Source organism: Gavia stellata, chromosome 3 (genome assembly GCF_030936135.1).
Source record: "Gavia stellata isolate bGavSte3 chromosome 3, bGavSte3.hap2, whole genome shotgun sequence".
Taxonomy (NCBI): Eukaryota; Metazoa; Chordata; class Aves; order Gaviiformes; family Gaviidae; genus Gavia; species Gavia stellata.
The window spans coordinates 1,357,854-1,385,468 of record NC_082596.1 but is presented as its reverse complement, the minus strand read 5'-3'; the positions used below and the strand labels follow the sequence as shown (position 1 = coordinate 1,385,468).

Genomic DNA, 27,615 nt, shown 5'->3' with positions numbered 1-27,615 from the left:
AGAAGCTGAGAGAGCTGGGTGGTTTTCCAGCCAGGAGGCAAGGCCAGGCAGGGGAGGAGGCAAGGTCATGCAGACCATCAATGTCTGTACATCCCGTACGGGAGGGAATGAGGACAGGGGAGTCAGACTCTTCTCATCGGCGCCCATGGCCAGGGCAAGGGTGAATGGAGAAAGCTGAAAAGACGTGCCATTGCCTTGGAAGAGAATGCAAGCCTTTTTCAGTATGAGGGTAGTCAAACAGTGGAACCTGTTGCACAGAGAGGTGTTGGAGTCTCCATCCTTAGAGATACTGAAACCTGGCTGGACATGGTTGTGAAGAGCCTGCTCGAGCTGACCCTGCTTGAGCAGGTTGGGTTGAAGTGGATGATCCCGAGAGGTTCCTTGTGCCCTCACTGATTCTCTTTGGTGTGACTCTGCTTGCTGTGATGGCCAGGGAGTTGTGCTGAGGAATAAAGCTGGTCAGGGGAGAGCAGAGTGAAACCCTCATACTCCAACAGAAATGGTTAGCGACCTGCTACACCACTTAGTCATACACAAGGGTATGGGGCCGAATGGGATCCTCCCAAGCGTATTGAGGGAGCTGGCAGAAGTGCTCACCAAGTCACTTTGAAGAAGGTGGGTGTTGGTCTCTTCTCCCAAGTGACTAGTGACAGGTCAAGAGGAAATGGCCTCAAGTTGCACCAGGGGAGGTTTAGGCTGGATATTAGGAAAAATTTCTTTCCTGAGAGATTGGAGAAACACTGGAACAGGCTGCCCAGGGTAGTGTTGAGTCACCATCCCTGGAGGTGTTTCAAAGATGTGGAGACATGGCGCTCAGGGACATGGTTTAGTGGTGGTTTGGCAGTGTTAGGTTAATGGTTGGACACAATGTTCTGAAGGGTCTTCTTCAGCCTAAATGATTCTGTGATTCTAAATGCGTAAACCACGGGGAGCTTTCGTCAGAGGCATGGGTAGATGTGCATTAGTATGTCCAAGCCTTTGTTTGGGCAGGTGAAGGGCTTGCGTCATGAGCTTGCAGCTCCTCTGTGCCAGTCTGTGGTGTTGGTTACATACTTCCTAAAAGAGGTTTTGTAGCCCCTTTCCACCCACCCCAATGGCCGCCTGAGCTCTGGCTTTGTGCTGGCTGAGGTTAGAAGTGGCTTGGGAGATGAAATGAAGAAGAGGCGACTCAGGCTGGGATGCAGAAGAACTTTATTGAAGGTAAAAAACAGGTAAAAGGGAGGACCACCGAGGGAAGGGAGACAGTCTGAGGTGTAAGTAGGGTGACCATCAGCCGAGGTTCCTTGTGTGCACTAGATTTTTCAAGAGCATCAAGGGCTTTCTTTCCTGCAGCGGTAGCTGCGAACAAGAGGTCCTCGATGGTCTTTAGCTTGTGAGAAGGTGTTTGCAGCAGAGACTAGTGGACATAGCAGAAGCGGCGATGCAAAGAAGGACTTGGGAGAAGAGGAGGAGGTGGATGGTCCATGTTTCCAGGCAGCCTGGGCTGGCCCCTTCCTTGCTTGCTTTGTGCCTTGAGAGAAAGAGCCATGAGCGGCAGGTCCACGTGCCAGGAAGAGCCCGGAGGTGCATCCTCAATCCATGCCGTGGTTTCCAGGGTGGTGTCAGGGGTGGTGGCGAGGGCCCTTAGCAGGGGTAGCAGCCTCTTCTGCCACCGAAGCAGCCCAGGCCTCCAAAGCCATAGCCGTAGCCGAAGCCACCGGAGGAGATGGGCACTCCCTGGGAGCTGAGGATGTTGCCCACGGCAGCGGATGAGGAGGATCCGACGGCGGTGTTCTGTGGGAAGGAGCTGAGGATGGGTCCTGGCAGGGTGACGAGCACGGCGGGAGGCTGGATGACGACACGGGAGTCCTCGCACTGCCTGACACAGGGCTCGTTGCAGCTGTCAGCCAGCGGGGTGGGTCCGCAGGGGCGGCAGAGGTCGTAGCAGGCCATGTCTGTGGTGTGGAGGGGCCCTGGAAGAGAGGGTGTTGAGGAAGAAGAGGAGTGTGGAGTGCGAGGGGCTGTAGGGATTGGGGAGTCATGGTGTGGGGCTGTGGGGAGCGTGTCGTTGGGGAGGTGTCAGGGCTGCTGAGTCTGGGGTCAGAGTGTGCTGGAAGGGAGGGGCCAGGTGGGTGAGGAGGAGCAGGGGAAGGGGTTTCAGGCTCACCTTGTTGACTGCGGAGGAGAAGGTGTCAGGAGAAGTGTGTGAGGGAGAGAGGCGCTGGGCCGGCTTTTATGCTGGTCCCCGAGTGCCCCAGGGTGTGAGACAGCCTTTGCGCATGACAGCATTTTTCAGCAAGCAGCTGTTGCATGCCACAGCCAGCGAATAATGAGTTGGGGTGTTTTCTTTCCCGCAGCACTCCCTTTTAATGTTGACCTCTTGAGGACATCTCCGTCTGACCCGGGCGGCAGCTTTTAAGTGAGAGTAGGTATTTGGGAGGATTTGCATGGAAGGTGCGTGTCAGGGCATTTGGCAGACGTGGCCAAAGTGTAGGAGAGGTGGGGTGTCATCAGTGAGTTCATCCTGTGGTACTCACGTGGTGTGGTTTGCGCGTTTGCTGTGAAGAGGGGACCCCAATTCCTCGCAGCCCTGGCAGGCTGGTCGGGGATTTGCAAGTGCGCCGGGCGTGAGGCGCTGCCTCTTCCAATTGCGTTCGGTCCCTCCCCGCTTTGCTGCCAGCTCGCTAAGCCTTTACTAAGGCCTGTTCTTTCCCATTGAGTGTGCCCCTTGGGTGCCTTGGTGCCGCTGTTGCTTGTAAGGTTGTAGCTGGGAGAAAGGAGGCTGCCTGTTTGGGCTTGTGCCTCCTTGGTGCCCTCCCTGGGAGTGTCTGCATGCAGGCAGCGGAGGGCTAATTGCAAGAGCATGTCATTGTCCTGTCAGCTACGGTTCAGAGCTCGCAGGCCCTGTGATGTGGGGAGCCCTGCCAGGCTCTCCAAAGGCTTGTGTTGGCCCCTCCATAGCGCTCCCTTTACCTTGCTTTGGTACGCGTGTAGAGTGGGCTCTGGTGTGACACAATGCTTGGGCTAAGGCCTTACACGGTGCTTGGGCTCTGGTGTGACACATCCAAAGAAGAAGAATGAGAAGAAAGAGAATTTGGAGATTGCTGAGGGGAGTTGGAGGCGAGCATGCAGCACATGGCTGCAGAGCTGAGGCCCTGGTGGTTGTGGATGCATGCTGAAGGGTTGATGAATGCAAGGCCTGCCCAGTTGAGCCGAGGTGAGTGTTTTGCAGGCTGTTTGTCAGGCAAGCAGTGCTTGTTGCTGAGGAAGATGAAGGGAGGTAGGAAGGAATGCTGTGCGTCTGGAGATAAGCAAGTCCATGGGGCCTGAGGCGTTGTAGCCATGAATACAGAGGGACCTGTCTGATGCCTTTGTATGTGCCATTCCATTATGTTGGGAAGTTGGTGGTGCCTGGGAGTGGTTTTTGATGGCTGGAAAGAGAACTCATAGCCCTTGTATCTTGGAGAAGATCAGGAAGGAAGATCTGGGAAAGTAGAGGTTTCCTAGCCTGACCTCGTTTCTGAGAAGGTGATGTAGTAAACCCTCTTGGAAGGCACTGCCAATCCCCGGAAGGACAACGAGGTGATGGGGAGTTTTCAGCATGGATTTACAAAGGGGAAATCATGCTTGGCCGACCTGTGTGTCTTCTACTTTGAAGTGACTAGCTTTGTGGACGAGGAGAGAGCCGTGGCTGGTGTTTACGTTGACTTTTCAGTAAAGCCTTTGACGCTTTCTCCCCTTGCTTTCTCATAGACCACCCAAGAAATTACAGGGTTGTGTAAGTAGCCAGTGGGGTTGAGTGCAAACTGGTTGAAGGGCTGGGCCCAGAGGTTTGTGCTCAGTGGCCCACAGTGCAGTTGGAGGCAAGTCTCAGGTGGTGTAGGCCAGGACTTGGATCCGTGGGGCCAGCCCTGTTCAACATCCTCATCAATGGCCTGGGCAGTTGGACAGTCTGCCCCCTCAGCAAGTTGGCAGATGATGCAATATCTGGAGATGGTTTGCTGGCAGGACTTGTGACCCCATTGGGGACCCACACTGGAGCAGTTTGTGGAGAACTGCAGCCTGTGCGAAGGACTGACATTGGAGAAGTTTGTGGAGGACTGTCTCCTGTAGGAGAGACCCCATGCTGGAGGTGGGGAAGAGTGTGAGGAGTCCTCTCCCTGAGGAGGAAGACGTGGCAGAAACAAGGTGTGATGAACTGACCACAACCGGCATTCCCCATCCCCCTGCACTCTGGTGGGGGAAGAGGTAGAGAATTCAGGATTGAAGTTTAATGCAGGAAAAAGGGAGGTGGGGAGAAGGTGTTTTAGGATTTGGGGTTTTTTCTCATTATCTTACCATGATTTGATTGGTAATAAACTAATTTCCCCAAGTGGAGACTGTTTTGTCCTGTTTCATTAATCAGTGAATGATCTGTCCCTGTCCTTATCTTGACCCCTGAGCCTTTCTTATACTTTCTCTCCCCTGCCCAGCTGAGGAGGGGAGTGATGGAGAGGCTTTGGTGGGCACCTGGAGTTGAGCCAGGGTCAACCCACCACAGGTGAGTGGACCAAGCTGAAAAGATGTGCCATATCCTTGGAAGAGAAGGCAAGCCTCTTCCAGTGTGAGGGTGGTCAAGCAGTGGAACTGGAAGCGCAGAGAGGTGTCGGAGTCTCCATCCTTGGAGATACTGAAAACCTGGCTGGCCGTGGTCGTGGACAGCCTGCTCGGGCTGACCGTGCCTGAGCAGGTTGGGTTGAAGTAGATGATTTCCTGAGTTTCCTTGTGCCCTCACTGATTCTGTTTGCTGTGATTCTGCTTGCTGTGCTGGGCAGGGAGTCGTGCTGGGGAAGAGAGTTGGTCAAGGACGTGGTGCCATGGGGAGGTTGCGTCAGAGGCATGGGTAGAAATGCATTAGCATGTGCAAGCCTTTGTTTGTGCAAGTGAAGGGCTTGTGTCATGGGCTGGAAGCCCCCGTTTAGTGGTCTGTGTTGTTGTTGCTGGGGACGTAGTTCCTAAGAGAGGTCTTGTAGCCCTTTTCCACCCACCCTGAGGGCCTTTTGAGCCCTGGCTTTGTGCTGTGTGAAGTTGGAAGAGCCTTGGGAAAGAAAGGAAGTGGAGGCGTGTCATGCTGGGATGCAGGACATCTTTATTGAGGCAAAAGAGTGAAAAGGAAGGAGTGAAAAGTGGAAGAGAGCCGGTGTGAGGTGCAAGTAGGGCACCCGTCAGCCAAGGTCCCTTGTGTGAGAAAGATCTTGTCAGAGCAGCAAGATCTTCCTGGTCTCGGCTGGTTGTTGGCTTGCCAGAAGGTGTTTGCAGCAGAGAGTAGTGGACATAGCAGAAGGGGCGATTCAAAGAAGGAGGTGGGACAAGCGGAGGAGGTACATGGGCCATGTTTCCAGGCAGCCTGGGCTGGCCCCTTCCCTGCTTCCTTGCGTTTTCCCTTGAGAAGAAGAGCCACGGGCACCAGGTCTACGTCCCAGTGACATCCTGGAGGTGCGTCCTCAATCGATTCCGTGTCTTCCTGGATGTGGGTGCTTGGTGTCAGGGGTGTTGGCGAGGGTCCTTAGCAGGGGTAACAGCCTCTTCTGCCCCCGAAGCAGCCCAGGCCTCCAAAGCCGTAGCCATAACCGAAGCCACCGGAGGAGATGGGCACTCCCTGGGAGCTGAGGATGTTGCCCACGGCAGCGGATGAGGAGGATCCGACGGCGGTGTTCTGGGGGAAGGAGCTGAGGATGGGTCCTGGCAGGGTGACGACCACGGTGGAAGGCTGGATGACGACGCGGGATTCCTCGCACTGCCTGACACAGGGCTCGTTGCAGCTGTTAGCCAGCGGGGTGGGTCCGCAGGGGCGGCAGAGGTCGTAGCAGGCCATGTCTGTGGTGTGGAGGGTCCCTGGAAGAGAGGGTGTTGAGGAAGCGGAGGGGAATGGGGGTGCGAGGGGTGGTGTTGCAGGAGGTCAAGGGAGTGGGGAGTCATGGTGGGTCAGGTGGGGAGTGTGGTGTTGGGGAGGCTTCAGGGCTGCTGAGTGTGGAGGCAGATCGTACTGGAAGAGGCAGGCCAGGTGTGTGAGGAGGAGGAGGGGAAGGGGTTTCAGGCTCACCTTGTTGACTGCGGAGAAGAAGTCGTCAGGAGAAGTGTGTGAGGGAGAGGGGCACTGGGCCGGCTTTTATGCCGGTCCCCGAGTGCCCAAGGGGTTGAGACAGCCTTTGCGCATGACAGCATTTTTCAGCAAGCATCTGTTGTATGCCACAGCCTGGTGTGTAATGAGGTTGGGCGTGTTTTCCTTCCCACAGTTCTCCCTTTTTAATGTCCTCCTCTTGGTTATGTGTCCACATGGCCCTGGCGGGAGCTTTTAAGTGAGAGTAGGACCCAGCACTGAGCCTCGCTGAATCTCATACAATTGGCCTCGGCCCGTCGATCCAGCCTGCCCACAGTCCTCTGTAGATCCATCGTACCTTCAAGCAGATCAATACTCTGCACTGCTTGGTGTCATCTGCAACCTTACTGAGGGTGCACTCGATTCCCTCGTCCAGATCATTGATATTAAAATGAACTGGCCCCAAAACTGAGCCCGGGGGAACACCACTTGTGACCACCCACCAACTGGATTTAACTCCATTCACCACAACTCTTTGGGCACAGTCATCCAACCGTTTTTCACCCAGCAAACAGTTTGCCCGTCCAACCAACGAGCAGCCAGTTTCTCCACTGGAATGATTTGGGAAATGGTGTCAAAGGCTTTACAACAGTCCAGGTAAACAACATCCACAGACTTCCCCTCATCCACTAAGCAGCTCACCTTGTCACAGGAGGAGATCAGGTGAGTCAAGCAGGACCTGCCTTTCACAAACCCATCCTGACTGGGCCTGATTGCCTCCTTGTCCTGTATGTGCTGTGTGATGGCACTCAAGATGATCTGCTCCATACCCTTTCATGGAACCGAGCACCAATGACAGGCCTGGAGTTCCCCAGACCCTCCTTTCCTTGTGGCCCTTCTTGCAGATGGGTGTCACATTTGCTAACCTCCAGTCAACTGGGACCTCCCCAGTTACCCATGAGCGCTCATATGCCAGGCCTAAAGACAGCCTTAGCGAGATGGCAGCCAGCCGGGAAAAGAGCAAAGGCGAAGGAAGTGGCCTCAAGTTGCGCCAGGGGAGCTTTAGGCTGGATAGCAGGAAAAATTTCTTCCCTGAGAGAGTGGTGAAGCATTGGAACAGACTGCCCAGGGAGGTGGTGGAGTCAACATCACTGGAGGTGTTCAAGGAATGTGTGGACGTGGCATTGCGGGACATGGTTTAGTGGGCATGGTGGTGTTGGGTTGATGGTTGGACTTGATGATCTTACAGGTCTTTTCCAACCTTAGTGATTCTGTGATTCTGTGAAGTGAAGCTCCTCATGACTGGCACACCCACAAAGCCCAGAACAGCCTTCCAGGGCCGCAAGGAAATGAGGCCCCTCTTCACAACGCACCTGCAAACCACCCCACACGAGTGCCACGGGATGACCTCAGAGACAACACCCCACCTCTCCTACGTTTTGGACACGTCTGCCAATTACGCTGACACGCACCTTCCATGCAAATCCTCCCAAATACCTACTCTCACTTAAAAGCTCCCGCCAGGGCCATGTGGACACATAATCAAGAGGAGGACATTAAAAAGGGAGAACTGTGGGAAGGAAAACACGCCCAACCTCATTACATGCCAGGCTGTGGCATGCAACGCCTGCTTGCTGAAAAACACCATCATGCACAAAGGCTGCCTCACACCCTGGGGCACTTGGGGACCAGCATAAAAGCCGGCCCAGTGCCTCTCTCCCTCACACACTTCTCCTGACGCCTTCCCCTCCACGGTCAACAAGGTGAGCCTGAAACCCCTTCCCCTCCTTCTCCAGATGCAGCTGGCCTGCCTCTTCCAGTATGATCTCCCTCCACACTCAGCAGCCCTGATGCCTCCCCACCACCACGCTCCCCACAGCCCCATACCACGACTCCCCACTCCCTCACCCTCCTGCAACGCCACCCCTCACTCCACCACACCCCTCCACTTCCTCAACACCCTCTCTTCCAGGGACCCTCCACACCACACACATGGCCTGCTACGACCTCTGCCGCCCCTGCGGACCCACCCCGCTGGCTGACAGCTGCAACGAGCCCTGTGTCAGGCAGTGCAAGGACTCCCGCGTCGTCATCCAGCCTTCCACCGTGGTCGTCACTCTGCCAGGACCCATCCTCAGCTCCTTCCCACAGAACACCGCCGTCGGATCCTCCTCATCCGCTGCCGTGGGCAACATCCTCAGCTCCCAGGGAGTGCCCATCTCCTCCGGCGGCTTCGGCTACGGCTTTGGAGGCCTGGGCTGCTTTGGCCGCGGAAGAGGCTGTTACCCCTGCTAAGGGCCCTCGTCACCACCCCTGACACCAACCACCCACACCCTGGAAACCATGGCATGGATTGAAGATGCACCTCTGGCCCTTCCTGGAATGTCAAGCTACTATCCACAACTCCTCCTCTCAAGGCACCAAGCAAGGAAGCAGGGAAGGGGCCTGCCCAGGCTGCCTGGAAACATGGCCCATGTACCTCCTCCTCTTCTACCACCTCCTTCTTTGCACCTCACACCGACTCCCCTCCACTTGGTGCTCCTGCATTTTCACTCTTTTGCCTCAATAAAGTCCTCCTGCATCCCAGCCTCAAATGCCTCCACTTCCTTTCTTCTCCCAAGGCTTTTCCAACTTCACCCGAGAAAAAACAGAGCCTAATAGATCATCAGGGTGGGTGGAAAGGGGCCACAAGACCTATCGTACAAAATATGCCACCACCAACACCGGTGCCTCGTGGCTTCCAGAACATTACGCAAGCCCACCAGTTGCTCAAAGCCTTTGGCGCAATAATGCACACCTTCATATGCCTCTCACAAAGTCTCCCCGTGCCAGAACACCCTTGACTAACTCTCTTCCCTACAATGACTCTCCTGCCCTCCCAGCAAACAGAATCACAGAATCATGTAGTTCGGCAGGAACCTCTGGAGACCATGTGCTTCAACCCCGCTCCTCAAGCAGGGCCACCTACAGCAGGTTGTCTGGCGCCATGGCCAGTCGGGATTACAGAATCACACAGAATCACTAAGGTTGGAAAAGACCTGTAAGATCATCATGTCCAACCATCAACTAACACCACCATGCCCACTAAACCATGTCCCACAGTGCCACGTTCCTTGAACACCTCTAATGAATGTGACTCCACCAGCTCCCTGGGCAGCCTTTTCCAGTGTTTCTCCACTCTCTCAGTAAAGAAATTTTTCCTAATATCCAGCCTGAACTTCCCCCGGCATAACTTGAGGCCATTTCCTCTAGTCCTGTCACTCGTCACTTGGGAGAAGGGACCAACACCCACCTCTCTGCAACCTCCTTTCAGGTAGTTGTAGAGAGCCGATGAGGTCTCCCCTCAGCCTCCTCTTCTCCAGGCTAAACAACCCCAGCTCCCTCAGCCGCCCCTCATCAGACTTGTGCTCCAGACCCCTCACCAGCTTCGTCGCCCTTCTCTGGACATGCTCCAGCACTTCAACGTCCTTCTTGGAGTGAAGGGCCCAAAACCTGAACAAAGGATTTGAGGTACGGCCTCACCAGCACCGTGGACAGGGGCACGATCACCTCCCTACTCCTGCTGGCCACACCATTTCTGATACAGGCCAGGATGCCGTTGGCCTTCTTGGCCACCTGGGCACACTGCTGGCTCCTATTCAGCTGACTGTCAATCAACACCCCCAGGTCCTTTTCTGCAGGGCAGCTTTCCAGCCACTCCTCCACAAGCCTGTAGCCTTGCATGGGCTTTTTGTGGCCCAAGTGCAGGACTCAGCACTTGGCCTTGTTGAACCTCATCCAATTGGCCTGAGCCCATCCATCCAGCCTGTCCAGATCCCTCTGCAGAGCCTTCCTACCCTCAAAGAGATCAACACTCCCGCACAACCTGGTGTCATCTCCAAACATGCCGAGGGAGCACTCGATCCCCTCATCCAGATCATGGATAGAGATATTAAAGAAGACCAGCCCCAAAACTGAGTCTGGGGGACTCCGCTTGTCACCGGCCGCCAACTGGATTTCACTTCATTCACCATGACTCTCTGGGCTCGGCCGTCCAGCCAGTTTTCTACCCAGCGAAGAGTGCACATGTCCCAGCCACGAGTCGCCAGCTTTTCCAGAAGAATACTGTGGGAGACAGTGTCGAAGGCTTTACTAAAGTCCAGGTAGACAACATCGATGGCCTTCCCCTCATCCACTAGGTGGGTCACCTGCTCATAGAAGGAGATCAGGTTAGTCAAGCAGGACCTGCCTTTCATGAACCCGTGCTGGCTGGGCCTGATCCCTTGGTTGTCCTGCATGTGCCCTGTGAGTGCCCTCAGGATGAACCTCTCCATAATCTTCCCTGGCACCAAGGTCAGGCTGACAGGCCTGTAGTTCCCCGGATCCTCCTTCCGGCCCTTCTTGTGGATGGGCGTCACGCTGGCAAGCCTCCAGCCGTTCAGACCTCCCCTTTTAACCAGGACCGTTGATAAATGATGGAGAGTGGCTTGGCAAGCTCCTCTGCCAGCTCCCTCAACACCCTTGGGTGGATGCCATCAGGCCCCATAGACCTGGGAGTGTCCAGGTGGCATAGCAGGTTCTTAATAGCTTCCTCCTGGATCACAGGGAGTTTACTTTGCTCTCCATCCTTGTCTTCCAGCTCAGGGAGACGAATACCCTGAGGATACCTGGTCTGGCTATTAAAGACTGAGGCAAAGGCGGCATTAAGCACCTCAGCCTTTTACTCATCCTTCGTGACAATGTTCCCTTCCGCATCCAGTAAAGGATGGAGATTCTCCTTGGCTCTTTTTTGTTGTTAAAGTATTTATAGAAACATTTTTTGTTATCCCTTTACAATCATGGTCAGATTGAGCTCTAGCTGTGCCTTTGCCTTTCTAATTCCAGCTCTGCATGACCTAACGAGGGCCTTGTACTCTTCTTCAGTTGCCTGCCCCTTCTTCCAAAGGTGATAAACTCTCCTTTTTTTCCTGAGTCCCAGCAAAAGCTCCCCGTTCAGCCAGGCTGGTCATCTTCCCCGACGGCTCTTCTTACGGCACATGGGGAATGCCTGCTCCTGCGCCTTCAAGATTTCCTTCTTGAAGAAGGTCCAGACTTCCTGGGCCCCTTTGCCCTATAGGACCGTCTCCCAAGGGACCCTCTCAATCAGTGTCCTGAACAGGCCGAAGTCTGCCCTCCAGAAGTCCATGGTAATGGTTTTGCTGACCGCCCCTCCTTACTTCAACAAGAATTAAGAACTCTATCATTTCATGGTCACTAAGCCCAAGACGGCCTCTGACCATCACTTCTCCCACCAGACCCTCTCTGTTTGTAAACAGCAGGTCAAGCAGGGCACCTCCCCTGGTGGACTCGCTTACCAGCTGTGTCAGGAAGTTATCTTCCACACACTCCAGCAACCTCCGCGACTGGTTTCTCTCGGCTGTGTTATAATTCCAGCAGACATCCGGTAAGTTCACTTCCTCACAACAACAAGAGCTTGCGATCGTGAGACTTCTGACAGTCGCTCGTAGAACGCTTCGTCGGCTTCTTCGTCCTCGTTGGGTGGTCTACAACAGACACCCAGCAGGATATCTGCCTTGTTAGCCTTCCCCCTCATCCTTACCCATAAACATTCAATCTTGTCGTCACAATCGTTGACCTCTCTACAATCAAAACACTCCCTAACATACAGAGAGCCACCCCACCACCTCTCCTTCCTTGCCTATCCCTCCTGAAGAGCTTATAGCCATCCATTGCAGCACCCCAGTCATGTGAGTCGTCCCACCATGTTTCTGTGATGGCGACTACATCATAGCTCTCCTGCTGCACAATGCCTTCCAGCTCCTCCTGTTTGCTGCCCATGCTGCGTGCACTGGAGTACATGCACTTGAGCTGGGCTATCGATTTCGCCCCCAACATCGGCACACCACCCCCAGGCTCATCTCTAGGCAGCCTGGTTTCATCCCCTGCCCCCTTCAAATCTCGGCACTCAGCCCAAAGAAAGACCCCACAGGCGGTCACTCCCAGCCTCCCCTGCCTGCCGCTCCCGCTCCCCCTGGGCCTCTCACGGGCCTCACCAGCTCTCCCAGAGCTCACCAGCCTCAGCCCCGCGGCCGCAGCCTTCCCTCACCACAGCCAGGCACTGCCTCAGCACCCTCAGCGACCAGCCAATCGGGAGGCAGCTAACAACCTGCCAATCGGGAGGCAGCTAACAACCTGCCAATCAGGGGATGGCTGACAGGCACCAGCTGCTGCAGAAGCTCCTGGAAGCTTCCAGAAGGCCACTCTCAGCACCCCAAAATCAACACCTCCAGTCCAATAAATAGGTAATCTTCACAAAACAGCCCCCAAAACAACTGCTGGGAGGGGTGGGAGGTGAACGAGGGAATGAATGAGTAGAAATGCTGCCAAAACCCAACCCAAACCCCTCACACGGAAGAAGTTAGAGACCTCAGAGGGGCAAGAGGGAGGGAAAATGCCCTGATTAAATAACACACCCCAAAAAAAGCTGACATCAATAAATACATCAACAGACCCTGCACTTCTTGTCCTTGCTGCAGGGTGCCAGGGACACCCACGCAGGGTCCCCTGTCATGGCCCCCCTTGCTGTGTTCCCCAGACCCATCTCCTGGCAGTCCCCATGACACCATCTTCCTTCACGGCGGGGTGCCAGGGCCACACACACAGGGTCCCGTGTCACCGTGCCCAGCTTCCAGCGATATGGGAGTCCCCAGGCCACGGTCTCACCTTGCTGTGGGGTCCCCAAATGAACCCTTGGGGGGATCCCCACACCACCATCCCCTCTTCACTGCAGGGTCCCATGCAAGAGTCTCCGGACCACCATCCCCACTGCTGCAGGGTCCCTGGACCACCTGTGCAGGGGACCCCAAGCCACCATCCCTCTGCTCTGAGGTCACACAGAGAGCCCCCTCTGTGAGCTCACCATCCTCCTCACCGTGGGGACCCTGCGGCACAGCATGGGGCACTGAGCACCAGGTGCAGGAACAAGCCCCTGACCCTGCTCTGCTGGGAAGGTGGGGCTCTGTGGTGGGTTCACCTGGGCTGGATGCCCGGTGCCCACCAAGCTGCTATATCACTATCTCTCCTCAGCTGGACAAGGGGAGACAAATACACCAAGGGCTCCTGGGTCGAGATAAGGACACGGTAGATCACTCACCAATTACTGTCAAGGGAAAAATTAATTTAACGTATTGACAATCGAAATTAAGAGTACGATAATGAGAAAAAAAATCAAATTTAATAATAAAACCTAAAAGACCTTCCTGCCATCCCTCCCTTCTTCTGGCCTCAACTTCACTCCCAAATTCTCTACCACCTCCTCCCCAGCGGCGCAGGGGGACGGGGAATGCGGGTTGTGGTCAGGCCATCACTCATCTCTGCCAATCCTTCCTTCTCACACTCCCGCCTTGCTCCAAAGTGGGGTCCCACCCATGGGAGACAGTCCTTCACAAACTTCTCCAACATGGCTCCTTCCCACAGGCTGCAGTTATTCACAAACTGCTCCAGCATGGCTCCTTTCCACGAGGTGCAGACACTCAGGAACGGACTGCTCCAGCGTGGGTCGCCCGTGGCGTCACGGGTCCGGCTAGAAGACCTGCTCCAGCAGAGCTATACATGGGGTCACAGCCTCCTTCGGATGCATCTACCTGCTCCGGTGTCAGGTCCCCCATGGGCTGCAGGTGGATGTCTGCTCCACCATGGACCTTCATGGGCTGCAGGGGGACAATCTGCTCTACCATGGTCTTCACCACAGGCTGCAGGGAATCTCTGCTCCAGCGCCTTCTCCCTTCTCTCATCCAGTTAATATAGCGCAGCAGATTTTTCCCCTTAGCAAATATGTTTAGCACAGAGGCGCTACCACTGTTGCTGATTGGCTCACGTTTGGCCACTAGCAGCTCCATCTTGGACCTACCCAGCATTGGCTCTATCAGACACTGGGGAAGCTTCTGGAGCCTTCTCACAGAAGCCACCCCTGTAGCCCCTTCGCTACCAAAACCTTGCCATGAAAACCCAACACACCCACCTAAAAGCCTACAAGCAAGAGGGGCACCAAGGCACCCACAGAGCACATCCAACGGGAAAGGCCAGGCCTAAAGACAGACTTAGCGAGTTGGCAGCAGTGTGTGGAGTGACCGAACACATTGGAAGGGGCAGCGCCTCACGCCTGGCACACCTCCAAAGCCCAGACCAGCCTGACAGAGAGGCGAGGAAATGGGGTCCCCTCTTCACAACGCACCCGCAAACCACACCACACGAGTGCCACGGGATGACATCACTGACGACACCCCATCTCTATTATGCTTTGGTCATGACTTCTACCTGCCCTGACACGTGCCATCAACACCAGCCTTTGGCCTCTAATACTCTCACTTAAAAGCTGCCGCCTGGGCCAAGCGGACATGTCCTCAAGAGGAGGACAGGAAATTGCAGAATTTCAGGAAGGAAAACGCGTCCCAACTTATTAATCACGAGGTTATGGCATATAACAGCTGCTTGTTGAAATATGTTGGCATGCGCAAAGATGGTCACGCCCCTTGGGGACCAGCATAAAAGTCAGCCCAGAGCCTCTCTCCCTCACACACTTCTCCTGACGCCTTCTTCTCTGCAGTCAACAAGGTGAGCCTGAAACCCCTTCCCCTCCTTCTCCTCACCCACTTAGCCCATCTTTTCCAGCACGCTCTGACCCCACACTCAGCAGTCCTGACGCCTCCCCAACACCACGCTCCCCACAGTCCCACACCACGACTCCCCAATCCCTCACCCTCCTGTAACACCACTCCTCGCACACCCATTCCCCTCCGCTTCCTCAACACCCTCTCTTCCAGGGCCCCTCCACACCACAGACATGGCCTGCTACGACCTCTGCCGCCCCTGCGGACCCACCCCGCTGGCTGACAGCTGCAACGAGCCCTGTGTCAGGCAGTGCGAGGACTCCCGCGTCGTCATCCAGCCTTCCACCGTGGTCGTCACCCTGCCAGGACCCATCCTCAGCTCCTTCCCACAGAACACCGCCGTCGGATCCTCCTCATCCGCTGCCGTCGGCAACATCCTCAGCTCCCAGGGAGTGCCTGTCTCCTCCGGAGGCTTCGGCTACGGCTATGGCTTTGGAGGCCTGGGCTGCTTCGGTGGCAGAAGAGGCTGCTACCCCTGCTAAGGGCCCTCGCCACTACCCCTGACACCAAACACCGACACCCAGGAAGCCACAGCATGGATTGAGGATGCACTTCTGGCCCTTCCTGGCATATCGACCTGCTGTCCACAGCTCCTCCTCTCAAGGCAGCAAGCAAGGAAGGGGTCTGTCATGGACCTCCTCCTCTTCTCTCACCTCCTTCTTTGCACCTCACACCAGCTCCCCTCCACTTGGTGCTCCTGCATTTTCACTCTTTTGCCTCAATAAAATTCTCCTGCATCCCAGCCTCAAATGCCTCCACTTCCTTTCTTCTCCCAAGGCTATTCCAACTTCACCTAAGAAAAAAAAGGGCATAAAATTCCATCAGGGTTAAAGGAAAGGGTCAACAAGACCACTCCTACGAAATATGCCACCACCAACACCGGTGCCCCGTGGCTTCCAGAACATTACGCAAGCCCACCACTTGCGCAAAGGCTTTGACGCAGTAATGCTCGCCTTCGTACGCCTCTCACAAAGTCTCCCCATGCCAGCACACCCTTGACTAACTCTCTTCCCTACAATGACTCTCCCGCCCTCCCAGCCAACAGAATCACAGAATCATGTAGTTCGGCAGGAACCTCTGGAGAACATGTGCTTCAACCCCCCTGCTCAAGTACGGCCCCCTACAGCAGGTTGTCTGGGGCCATGGCCACTCGGGTTTTCAGTATCTCCAAGGACACAGACTCCACCAACTCTTTTACTCTTGCACCACCCTCACTCTGGGAAAGCCTTGCCTTCTTTGCTCACGGAATTCCATCTCTTTTTGCTTGTGCACATGGCCTCTTGTCCTGCCGCTGATCACGAGGCTCTGGGCCCAGCCCTTCAGCCACTTTGCACTCCCCCTCACTGGCCACTTACGCAACCCATACTTTCTCAGCTTCTCTAGGAGCACGTAGTGGGAGACACTGACAAAGGCTTCATTCCAGTACAGCTCAACAACAGCCACTGCTTTCCCCTCATCCAACACCCAGTCACTTCAACCTTGAAGGCACAGAGTTTGGTCAAACACCACTTTCCCTTTGTAAATCCATGCCGACCGCTCTCCAGCACCTTCTGGCCCTTTCTGGGCTTGGCAGGGCTTTCCGGAAGGATTTCCTCAATCACCTTCCCCAGAAATGAGGTCAAGCTCACCAGCCTCTACTTTCCACGATCCTCCATCTTGACCTTCTTCAAGATACGAGCTCTCTACCAGTCTTCAGGAACTGTTCCAAGGCACATCACCATTCCAAGACAATGAGCACTGGCCTCCCAAGGCCATCAGCCCTCTCCCTTGGAATTCCTGGTTGCAACCCATCAGGCCCCGTGGGCTTACGGACACCCAGTTGCACAGCACTCTGTCCTACCTCCCTTCATCTTCCTCAGCAAGCACTGCTCGCCTGACAAACAGCCTGAAAAACACTCACCTCAGTTCAATCCAGGCAGGCCTGGCCATTCATCAACCCTTTGGCATGCACCCACCACCACCAGGGCTATGGCTTTGCAGCCTCGTGCTGCATGCTCGCCTACAACTCCCTTCGGCAATCTCCAAATTCTCTTTCTGCGTCTCAAACACTATGCAGGGAAAGAATCTCACCCCTCGGTACTCACCTCAAGTAAAAACCCCAAAGTCCCTCGCTCACCAGGGCCCCAATCCTCCCCTGCCTCTTGCCACACTCATGGGCTCTCCAGAAACTCACCTGCCCTTGCAGGGTGCCCCATATACAATCACAGAAACTTTTACCTTGGAAAAGACAATTAACATCATCGACTCCAACCATTAACCTAACACTACCAAGTCCACCAATAAACAGTCACCCCAAGCGCCACATCTACATGTCTTTCAAATACCTCCAGGGATGGTGACTCAACCACTTCCCTGGGCAGCCTGTTCCAAGGCTTGACAACCCTTTTAATGAAGAAAGCATTCTAAATATCCTATGAAAACCTCCCCTGGTGCAACCTGAGTCCCTTTCCTCTCATCCTATCACTCCTTACTAGGGATAAGAGACTGAATCCCACCACGTTACAGCCTCCTTTCAGGCAGTGGAAGAGACCGATAAGGTCGCACCTGAGGCTCCTCTTCTCCAGGCCAAACAACCCCAGTTCCCTCAGCCACTCCTCCTCAGTCTTCTTCTATCAACTCTTCACCAGCTCCGTTGCTCTTCTTTGGATGCTCTCCAGCTCCTCCATCTCTTTCTTGTAGACTTAAGGGCGCAAAACTGAACGCAGTATTCGAGGTGCGGCTTCACCAGCGCCGAGGACAGGGAGACAATCCCTTCCCTACTCCCGCTGGCCACACCATTTCTGATACAGGCCAGGATGCCGTTGGACTTCTTGGCCATGCAGGCACACTGCTGGCTCCTATTCAGCCAGCTGTTGACCAACACCCCCAGGTCCTTTTCCACTGGGCAGCTTTCCAGCCACTCCTCCACAAGCCTGTAGCGTTGCATGGGGTTGTCGCTCAACTGCAGGACCCAGCACTGAGCCTCGTTGAATCTCATACAATTGGCATTGGCCCATCGATCCAGCCTGCCCACAGCCCTCTGCAGAGCCTTCCTACCCTCAAGAAGATCAACACTCCACCCTACTTGGTGTCATCTGCAAATTTACCGGGGGTGCACTCGATGCCCTCGTCCAGATCATTGATATTAAACTGAACTAGTCCCAATACTGAGCCCAGGGGTACACCATTTGTGACCAGCCGCCAACTGGATTTAACTCCATTCACCACAACTCTTTGGGCCCGGCCATCCAGACAGTTTTTTACCCAGCAAACAGTATGCCCGTCCAACCAACGAGCAGCCAGTTTCTCCACTGGAATGATTTGGGAAATGGTGTCAAAGGCTTTACAACAGTCCAGGTAAACAACATCCACAGCCTTTCCCTCATCCACTAAGCAGCTCACCTTGTCACAGGAGGAGATCAGGTGAGTCAAGCAGGACCTGCCTTTCACAAACCCATCCTGACTGGGCCTGATCACCTCCTTGTCCTGTTTGTGCTGTGTGATGGCACTCAAGATGATCTGCTCCATACCCTTTCATGGAACCGAGCACCAATGACAGGCCTGGAGTTCCCCAGACCCTCCTTTCCTTGTGGCCCTTCTTGCAGATGGGCGTCACATTTGCTAACCTCCAGTCAACTGGGACCTCCCCAGTTACACATGAGCGCTCATAAATGATTGGAAGTGGCTTGGTTTGATACAACCTTAAAGCAAGAGGGGCACCAGGACACCTACAGAGCACACCCAAGGGGAAAGGCCAGGCCTAAAGACAGGCTTAGCGAGATGGCAGCAAGCCGGGGAAAGAGCAAACGCGATAGAAGTGGCCTCAAGTTGCGCCAGGGGAGCTTTAGGCTGGATAGCAGGAAAAATTTCTTCCCTGAGAGAGTGGTGAAGCATTGGAACAGGCTGCCCAGGGAGGTGGTGGAGTCACCATCACTGGAGGTGTTCAAGGAATGTGTGGACGTGGCATTGCAGGAAATCGTTTAGTGGGCATGACGGTGTTGGGTTGATGGTTGGACTTGATGATCTTACAGGTCTTTTCCAACCTTGATGATTCTGTGATTCTGTGAAGTGGAGCGCCTCATGACCGGCACACCCACAAAGCCCAGAACAGCCTTCCACGGCCGCAAGGAAATGAGGCCCCTCTTCACAACGCACCCGCAAACCACACCACACGAGTGCCACGGGATGACCTCGGGGACAACACCCCACCTCTCCTACGCTTTGGACACATCTGCCAATTACTCTGACACACACCTTCCATGCAAATCCTCCCAAATACCTAGTCTCACTTAAAAGCTCCCGCCAGGGCCATGTGGACACATAATCAAGAGGAGGACATTAAAAAGGGAGAACTGTGGGAAGGAAAACATGTCCAACCTCATTAAACACCAGGCTGTGGCATGCAACGCCTGCTTGCTGAAAAATACCGTCATGCGCAAAGGCTGTCTCACCCCCTTGGGCACTTGGGGACCAGCATAAAAGCCGGCCCAGCACCTCTCTCCCTCACACACTTCTCCTGACACCTTCTCCTCTGCGGTCAACAAGGTGAGCCTGAAACCCCTTCCCCTGCTCTCCAGACGCAGCTGGCCTGCCTCTTCCAGGACGATCTGCCTCCACACTCAGCAGCCCTGATGCCTCCCCAACACCACACTCCCCATAGCTCCACACCACGACTCCCCACTCCCTCGACCTCCTGCAAAACCACCCCTCGCACCCCCATTCCCCTCCGCTTCCTCAACACCCTCTCTTCCAGGGCCCCTCCACACCACACACATGGCCTGCTACGACCTCTGCCGCCCCTGCGGACCCACCCCGCTGGCTGACAGCTGCAACGAGCCCTGTGTCAGGCAGTGCGAGGACTCCCGCGTCGTCATCCAGCCTCCCGCCGTGCTCGTCACCCTGCCAGGACCCATCCTCAGCTCCTTCCCACAGAACACCGCCGTCGGATCCTCCTCATCCGCTGCCGTGGGCAACATCCTCAGCTCCCAGGGAGTGCCCATCTCCTCCGGCGGCTTCGGCTACAGCTATGGCTTTGGAGGCCTGGGCTGCTTTGGTGGCAGGAGAGGCTGCTACCCCTGCTAAGGGCCCTCGCCAACACCCCTGACACCAACCACCCACATCCGGGAAGCCACGGCATGGATTGAGGACACACCTCCGGGCCCTTCCTGGCACGTCGACCTGCCGTCCACAGCTCCTCCTCTCAAGGCACCAAGCAAGGAAGCAGGGAAGGGGCCTGCCCGGGCTGCCTGGAAACATGGCCCATGTACCTCCTCCTCTTCTCCCACCTCCTTCTTTGCACCTCACACCAGCTCCCCTCCACATGGTGCTCCTGCATTTTCACTCTTTTGCCTCAATAAACTTCTCCTGCATCCCAGCCTCAAATGCTTCCACTTTTCTTCACCCAAGAAGAAACAGGGCTTAAAAGCCCATCACGGTTGGTGGAAAGGGGCAACAACACCTCTCCTATGAAACAGGCCACCACCAACGCCGGTGCCTCATCTCTTCCAGAACATACACAATCCCACCCACCACTTACCCAAAGGCTTTGACGCAATAATTCTCACCTTTGTATGCCTCTCACAAAGTCTCCCCATGCCAGCACACCATTGACTAACTCTCTTCCCTACAATGACTCTCATGCCCTCCCAGCCAACAGAATCACAGAAACATGCAGTTCGGCAGGAACCTCTGGATATCATGTGCTTCAACTCACTGCTGAAGCATGACCACCCACAGCAGGTTGTCTGGGACCATGGCTGGTTGGTTTTCAGTATCTCCCAGGAGGGAGACTCCACCACCTCTTCCACTCTCTGACCACCCTCACTCTGGAAAAGACTTGCCTTCTTCGCCCATGCAATGCCATCTGTTCTCACTTGTGCCCATGGACTCTTGTCCTGGTCGTGCGTACTACTCAGAAGAACCACGCTCCCTCAACTTCGCTCCCTCAACTTCACTCCCTCCTGTCTGGGATTTATACACATTGATGACAGACCCCCTGCACATTCTTTGCCTCCTAGATTAGGAATCCCAGCTCCTCGGCCTCTTCTCATAGGAATGACGCTTCTGCCAGGATGTCACTGGGACATGGTCCTGGCACCCATGGCTCTTCTTCTCAAGGAAAAAAGCAAGGAAGCAGGGAAGGGACCAGCATGGGCTGCCTGGAAACATGGCCCATGTACCTCCTTCTCTTCTCCCACTTCCTTCTTTGAATCACCCCTTCTGCTATGTCCACTACTCTCTGCTGCAAACACCTTCTCGCAAGCCAACGACCAGCCGAGACCAGGGAGACCTTGCGGCTTTCACAGAATCACAGAATCACTAAGGTTGGAAAAGACCTGTAAGATCATCAAGTCCAACCATTAAGAAAAAAAAAAAAAAAACAAAAAAAAAACCCCAACACAAAAAACCAAAACCACCCACAAACCACAAAACAAACCACAGCCCACACCAAAACAACCCACCCACACCACACACCACCATGCCAATCAAGCCACATCCCACAATGCCACATCCACACGCTCCTTGAATACTTCCAGGGAGGGTGAGTCTACCACTTCCCTGGGCAGCCTGTTCCAATGTTTCACTACTCTCTCAGTAAAGAACTTTTTCCTAATATCCAGCCTGAACCTCCCCTGGTGCAACTTGAGGCCATTTCCTCTTGTCCTGTCGCTAGTCACTTGGGAGAAGAGACCAACACCCACCTCTCTGCAACCCCCTTTCAGGTAGTTGTAGAGAGCAGTAAGTTCTCCCCTCAGCCTCCTCTTCTCCAGAATGAACAACCCCAGTTCCCTCAGCCGCTCCTCATCAGACTTGTGCTCCAGACCCCTCACCAGCTTCGTCGCCCTTCTCTGGACACGCTCCAGCACCTCAATGTCCTTCTTGGAGTGAGGGGCCCAACACTGAACACGGGATTCGAGGTGCGGCCTCACCAGAGCCGAGTACAGGGGCATGATCACCTCCCTGCTCCTGATGGCCACACTATTTCTGATACAGGCCAGGATGCCGTTGGCCTTCTTGGCCACCTGGGCACACTGCTGGCTCATATTCAGCTGACTGTCAATCAACACCCCCAGGTCCTTTTCTGCGGGGGAGCTTTCCAGCCACTCGTCCCCAAGCCTGTAGCATTGCATGGGGTTGTTGTGGCCAAAGTGTAGAACCTGGCACTTGGCCTTATTAAACTTCATCCAATTGGCCTCGGCCTATCGATCCAGCCTGTCCAGATCCCTCTGCAGAGCCTTGTCAGGCTCTGACAAGATCTATCTCACACAAGGGACCTCGGCTGACGGGCACCCTACTTGCACCTCATACCGGCTCTCTTCCACTTTTCACTCCTACCTTTTCACCCTTTTGCCTCAATAAAGATGTCCTGCATCCCAGCATGACACGCCTCCACTTCCTTTCTTTCCCAAGGCTCTTCCAACTTCACACAGCACAAAGCCAGGGCTCAAAAGGCCCTCAGGGTGGGTGGAAAAGGGCTACAAGACCTCTCTTAGGAACTACGTCCCCAGCAACAACAACAACAACACAGACCGCTAAATGGGGGCTTCCAGCCCATGACACAAGCCCTTCACTTGCACAAACAAAGGCTTGGACATGCTAACGCACTTCTACCCATGCCTCTGACGCAACCTCCCCATGGCACCACGTCCTTGACCAACTCTCTTCCCCAGCACGACTCCCTGCCCAGCACAGCAAGCAGAATCACAGCAAACAGAATCAGTGAGGGCACAAGGAAACTCAGGAAATCATCTACTTCAACCCAGCCTGCTCAGGCACGGTCAGCCCGAGCAGGCTGTCCACGACCACGGCCAGCCAGGTTTTCCGTATCTCCAAGGATGCAGACTCCAACACCTCTCTGCGCTTCCGGTTCCACTGATTGACCACCCTCACACTGGAAGAGGCTTGCCTTCTCTTCTAAGGATATGGCACATCTTTTCAGCTTGGTCCACTCACCTGTGGTGGGTTGACCCTGGCTCAACTCCAGGTGCCCACCAAAGCCTCTCCATCACTCCCCTCCTCAGCTGGGCAGGGGAGAGAAAGCATAAGAAAGGCTCAGGGGTCAAGATAAGGACAGGGACAGATCATTCACTGATTAATGAAACAGGCAAAACAGACTCGACTTGGGGAAATTAGTTTAACTTATTACCAATCAAATCAGGGTAAGATAATGAGAAAAAACCCCAAATCTTAAAACACCTTCTCCCCACCTCCCTTTTTCCTGCATTAAACTTCAGTCCTGAATTCTCTACCTCTTCCCCCACCAGAGTGCAGGGGGATGGGGAATGCCGGTTGTGGTCAGTTCATCACACCTTGTTTCTGCCACGTCTTCCTCCTCAGGGAGAGGACTCCTCACACTCTTCCCCACCTCCAGCGTGGGGTCTCTCCTACAGGAGACAGTCCTCCACAAACTTCTCCAATGTCAGTCCTTCGCACAGGCTGCAGTTCTCCACAAACTGCTCCAGTGTGGGTCTCCAATGGGGTCACAAGTCCTGCCAGCAAACCATCTCCAGATATTGCATCATCTGCCAACTTGCTGAGGGGGCAGACTGTCCAACTGCCCAGGCCATTGATGAGGATGTTGAACAGGGCTGGCCCCACGGATCCAAGTCCTGGCCTACACCACCTGAGACTTGCCTCCAACTGCACTTTGGGCCACTGAGCACAAACCTCTGGGCCCAGCCCTTCAACCAGTTTGCACTCAACCTCACTGGCTACTTACGCAACCCCGTAATTTCTTGGGTGGTCTATGAGAAAGCAAGGGGAGAAAGCGTCAAAGGCTTCACTGAAAAGTCAACGTAAACACCAGCCACGGCTCTCTCCTCATCCACAAAGCTAGTCACTTCAAAGTAGAAGACACACAGGTTTGCCAAGCATGATTTCCCCTTTGTAAATCCATGCTGAAAACTCCCCATCACCTCGTTGTCCTTCCGGGGATTGGCAGTGCCTTCCAAGAGGGTTTACTACATCACCTTCTCAGAAACGAGGTCAGGCTAGGAAACCTCTACTTTCCCAGATCTTCCTTCCTGATCTTCTCCAAGATACAAGGGCTATGAGTTCTCTTTCCAGCCATCAAAAACCACTCCCAGGCACCACCAACTTCCCAACAGAATGGAGAGGGGCCTCCCAAGGGCATCAGCCAGCTCCCTCCACATTCATGGCTATGACGCCTCAGGCCCCATGGACTTGCTTATCTCCAGACGCACAGCATTCCTTCCTACCTCCCTTCATCTTCCTCAGCAACAAGCACTGCTTGCCTGACAAACAGCCTGCAAAACACTCACCTCAGCTCAACTGGGGAATGCCTTGCATTCATCAAACCTTTGGCATGCATCCACCACAACCAAGGCCTCAGCTCTGCAGCCATGTGCTGCATGCTCGCCTCCAACTCCCCTCAGCAATCTCCAAATTCTCTTTCTTCTCATTCTTCTTCTTTGGATGTGTCACACCAGAGCCCAAGCACCGTATCATGCCATAGCCCAAGCACTGCATCACACCAAAGCCGACTCTGCACATGTACCATCCCCAGCTAAGGGGAGCGCTATGGAGGGGCCAACACAAGCCTTTGGAGAGCCTGGCAGGGCTCCCCACATCACAGGGCCTGCGAGCTCTGAACCGTAGCTGACAGGACAATGACATGCTCTTGCAATTAGCCCTCCTCTGCCTGCATGCAGACACTCCCAGGGAGGGCACCAAGGAGGCACAACCCCAAACAGGCAGCCTCCTTTCTCCCAGCTACAACCTTACAAGCAACAGCGGCACCAAGGCACCCATGGGGCACACTCAATGGGAAAGGCCAGGCCTTAGTAAAGGCTTAGCGAGCTGGCAGCAAAACAGGGAGGGACTAAATGCAATTGGAAGGGGCAGACCCTCACGCGCAGCACACTTCCAAACCAAGACGAGCCTCCCAGGGCTGAGATGAATTGAGGCCCCCTCTTCACAACGCACCCGCAAACCACACCACACAAGTGCCACGGGATGACCTCACCGATGACACCCCACCTCTATTATGCTTTGGTCATGACTTCTACCTGCCCTGACACGTGCCATCAACACCAGCCTTTGGCCTCTAATACTCTCACTTAAAAGCTGCCGCCTGGGCCAAGCGGACATGTCCTCAAGAGGAGGACAGGAAATTGCAGAATTTCAGGAAGGAAAACACGTCCCACCTTATTACTCACGAGGTTGTGGCATGTAACAGCTGCTTGCTGAAAAATGCTGTCATGCGCAAAGATGGTCACGCCCCTTGGGGACCAGCATAAAAGTCAGCCCAGAGCCTCTCTCCCTCACACACTGCTCCTGACGCCTTCTCCTTCACGGTCAACAAGGTGAGCCTGAAACCCCTTCCCCTCCTTCTCCTGACCCACCTGGCCCCTCTCTTCCAGCACGCTCTGCCCCAAGACTCAGCAGCTTTGACGCCTCCACCACGCTGCCCACAGCCCCATATCAGGACTCCACAATCGCTCGCACTCATGCGACAGTAAAACTCGCACCCCCATTCCCCTCCACTTCCTCAACACCCTCTCTTCCAGGGACCCTCCACACCACAGACATGGCCTGCTACGACCTCTGCCGCCCCTGCGGACCCACCCCGCTGGCTGACAGCTGCAACGAGCCCTGTGTCAGGCAGTGCGAGGAATCCCGCGTCGTCATCCAGCCTTCCACCGTGGTCGTCACTCTGCCAGGACCCATCCTCAGCTCCTTCCCACAGAACACCGCCGTCGGATCCTCCTCATCCGCTGCCGTGGGCAACATCCTCAGCTCCCAGGGAGTGCCCATCTCCTCCGGCGGCTTCGGCTACGGCTTTGGAGGCCTGGGCTGCTTTGGCCGCGGAAGAGGCTGTTACCCCTGCTAAGGGCCCTCGTCACCACCCCTGACACCAACCACCCACACCCTGGAAACCATGGCATGGATTGAAGATGCACCTCTGGCCCTTCCTGGAATGTCAAGCTACTATCCACAACTCCTCCTCTCAAGGCACCAAGCAAGGAAGCAGGGAAGGGGCCTGCCCAGGCTGCCTGGAAACATGGCCCATGTACCTCCTCCTCTTCTACCACCTCCTTCTTTGCACCTCACACCGACTCCCCTCCACTTGGTGCTCCTGCATTTTCACTCTTTTGCCTCAATAAAGTCCTCCTGCATCCCAGCCTCAAATGCCTCCACTTCCTTTCTTCTCCCAAGGCTTTTCCAACTTCACCCGAGAAAAAACAGAGCCTAATAGATCATCAGGGTGGGTGGAAAGGGGCCACAAGACCTATCGTACAAAATATGCCACCACCAACACCGGTGCCTCGTGGCTTCCAGAACATTACGCAAGCCCACCAGTTGCTCAAAGCCTTTGGCGCAATAATGCACACCTTCATATGCCTCTCACAAAGTCTCCCCGTGCCAGAACACCCTTGACTAACTCTCTTCCCTACAATGACTCTCCTGCCCTCCCAGCAAACAGAATCACAGAATCATGTAGTTTGGCAGGAACCTCTGGAGACCATGTGCTTCAACCCCGCTCCTCAAGCAGGGCCACCTACAGCAGGTTGTCTGGCGCCATGGCCAGTCGGGATTACAGAATCACACAGAATCACTAAGGTTGGAAAAGACCTGTAAGATCATCATGTCCAACCATCAACTAACACCACCATGCCCACTAAACCATGTCCCACAGTGCCACGTTCCTTGAACACCTCTAATGAATGTGACTCCACCAGCTCCCTGGGCAGCCTTTTCCAGTGTTTCTCCACTCTCTCAGTAAAGAAATTTTTCCTAATATCCAGCCTGAACTTCCCCTGGCATAACTTGAGGCCATTCCTCTAGTCCTGTCACTCGTCACTTGGGAGAAGGGACCAACACCCACCTCTCTGCAACCTCCTTTCAGGTAGTTGTAGAGAGCCGATGAGGTCTCCCCTCAGCCTCCTCTTCTCCAGGCTAAACAACCCCAGTTCCCTCAGCCGCTCCTCATCAGACTTGTGCTCCAGACCCCTCACCAGCTTCGTCGCCCTTCTCTGGACATGCTCCAGCACTTCAACGTCCTTCTTGGAGTGAAGGGCCCAAAACCTGAACAAAGGATTTGAGGTACGGCCTCACCAGCACCGTGGACAGGGGCACGATCACCTCCCTACTCCTGCTGGCCACACCATTTCTGATACAGGCCAGGATGCCGTTGGCCTTCTTGGCCACCTGGGCACACTGCTGGCTCCTATTCAGCTGACTGTCAATCAACACCCCCAGGTCCTTTTCTGCAGGGCAGCTTTCCAGCCACTCCTCCACAAGCCTGTAGCCTTGCATGGGGTTGTTGTGGCCCAAGTGCAGGACTCAGCACTTGGCCTTGTTGAACCTCATCCAATTGGCCTCAGCCCATCCATCCAGCCTGTCCAGATCCCTCTGCAGAGCCTTCCTACCCTCAAAGAGATCAACACTCCCGCCCGACCTGGTGTTGTCTCCAAACATGCCAAGGGAGCACTCGATCCCCTCATCCAGATCATGGATAGAGATATTAAAGAAGACCAGCCCCAAAACTGAGTCTGGGGGACTCCGCTTGTCACCGGCCGCCAACTGGATTTCACTCCATTCACCATGACTCTCTGGGCTCGGCCGTCCAGCCAGTTTTCTACCCAGCGAAGAGTGCACATGTCCCAGCCACGAGTCGCCAGCTTTTCCAGAAGAATACTGTGGGAGACAGTGTCGAAGGCTTTACTAAAGTCCAGGTAGACAACATCGATGGCCTTCCCCTCATCCACTAGGTGGGTCACCTGCTCATAGAAGGAGATCAGGTTAGTCAAGCAGGACCTGCCTTTCATGAACCCGTGCTGGCTGGGCCTGATCCCTTGGTTGTCCTGCATGTGCCCTGTGAGTGCCCTCAGGATGAACCTCTCCATAATCTTCCCTGGCACCCAGGTCAGTCTGACAGGCCTGTAGTTCCCCGGATCATCCTTCTGG

General features: G+C 54.9%; 5 protein-coding genes and 1 pseudogene across 5 annotated transcripts; 4 read left to right on the top strand and 2 right to left on the bottom strand.

The window, feature by feature from the left end:
- Positions 1-1,623: 1,623 nt before the first annotated feature.
- LOC132316741 (feather keratin 1-like) lies at positions 1,624-1,941 on the bottom strand. The gene has a single exon (XM_059815478.1). The coding sequence runs from the start codon at positions 1,930-1,932 to the stop codon at positions 1,624-1,626; it is 309 nt and encodes a 102-aa protein (XP_059671461.1). The 5' UTR covers positions 1,933-1,941.
- Positions 1,942-5,524: 3,583 nt separating this feature from the next.
- Positions 5,525-6,296, bottom strand: LOC132322092 (feather keratin-like; annotated as a pseudogene).
- A 1,742-nt stretch (positions 6,297-8,038) lies between these two features.
- On the top strand, positions 8,039-8,353 carry LOC132322091 (feather keratin 1-like). Its single transcript, XM_059836287.1, has one exon. It carries the CDS (start codon positions 8,051-8,053, stop codon positions 8,351-8,353), a length of 303 nt encoding a protein of 100 aa, XP_059692270.1. The 5' UTR covers positions 8,039-8,050.
- A 6,202-nt stretch (positions 8,354-14,555) lies between these two features.
- On the top strand, positions 14,556-15,188 carry LOC132322090 (feather keratin-like). Its single transcript, XM_059836286.1, has 2 exons — positions 14,556-14,631; positions 14,845-15,188. The coding sequence occupies exons 1-2, from the start codon at positions 14,556-14,558 to the stop codon at positions 15,186-15,188; spliced, it is 420 nt and encodes a 139-aa protein (XP_059692269.1).
- Positions 15,189-19,458: 4,270 nt separating this feature from the next.
- LOC132316789 (feather keratin 1-like) lies at positions 19,459-19,767 on the top strand. Its single transcript, XM_059815732.1, has one exon. The coding sequence runs from the start codon at positions 19,459-19,461 to the stop codon at positions 19,765-19,767; it is 309 nt and encodes a 102-aa protein (XP_059671715.1).
- A 5,455-nt stretch (positions 19,768-25,222) lies between these two features.
- LOC132322089 (feather keratin 1-like) lies at positions 25,223-25,537 on the top strand. The gene has a single exon (XM_059836285.1). The coding sequence runs from the start codon at positions 25,235-25,237 to the stop codon at positions 25,535-25,537; it is 303 nt and encodes a 100-aa protein (XP_059692268.1). The 5' UTR covers positions 25,223-25,234.
- The last annotated feature ends 2,078 nt before the right edge of the window (positions 25,538-27,615 follow it).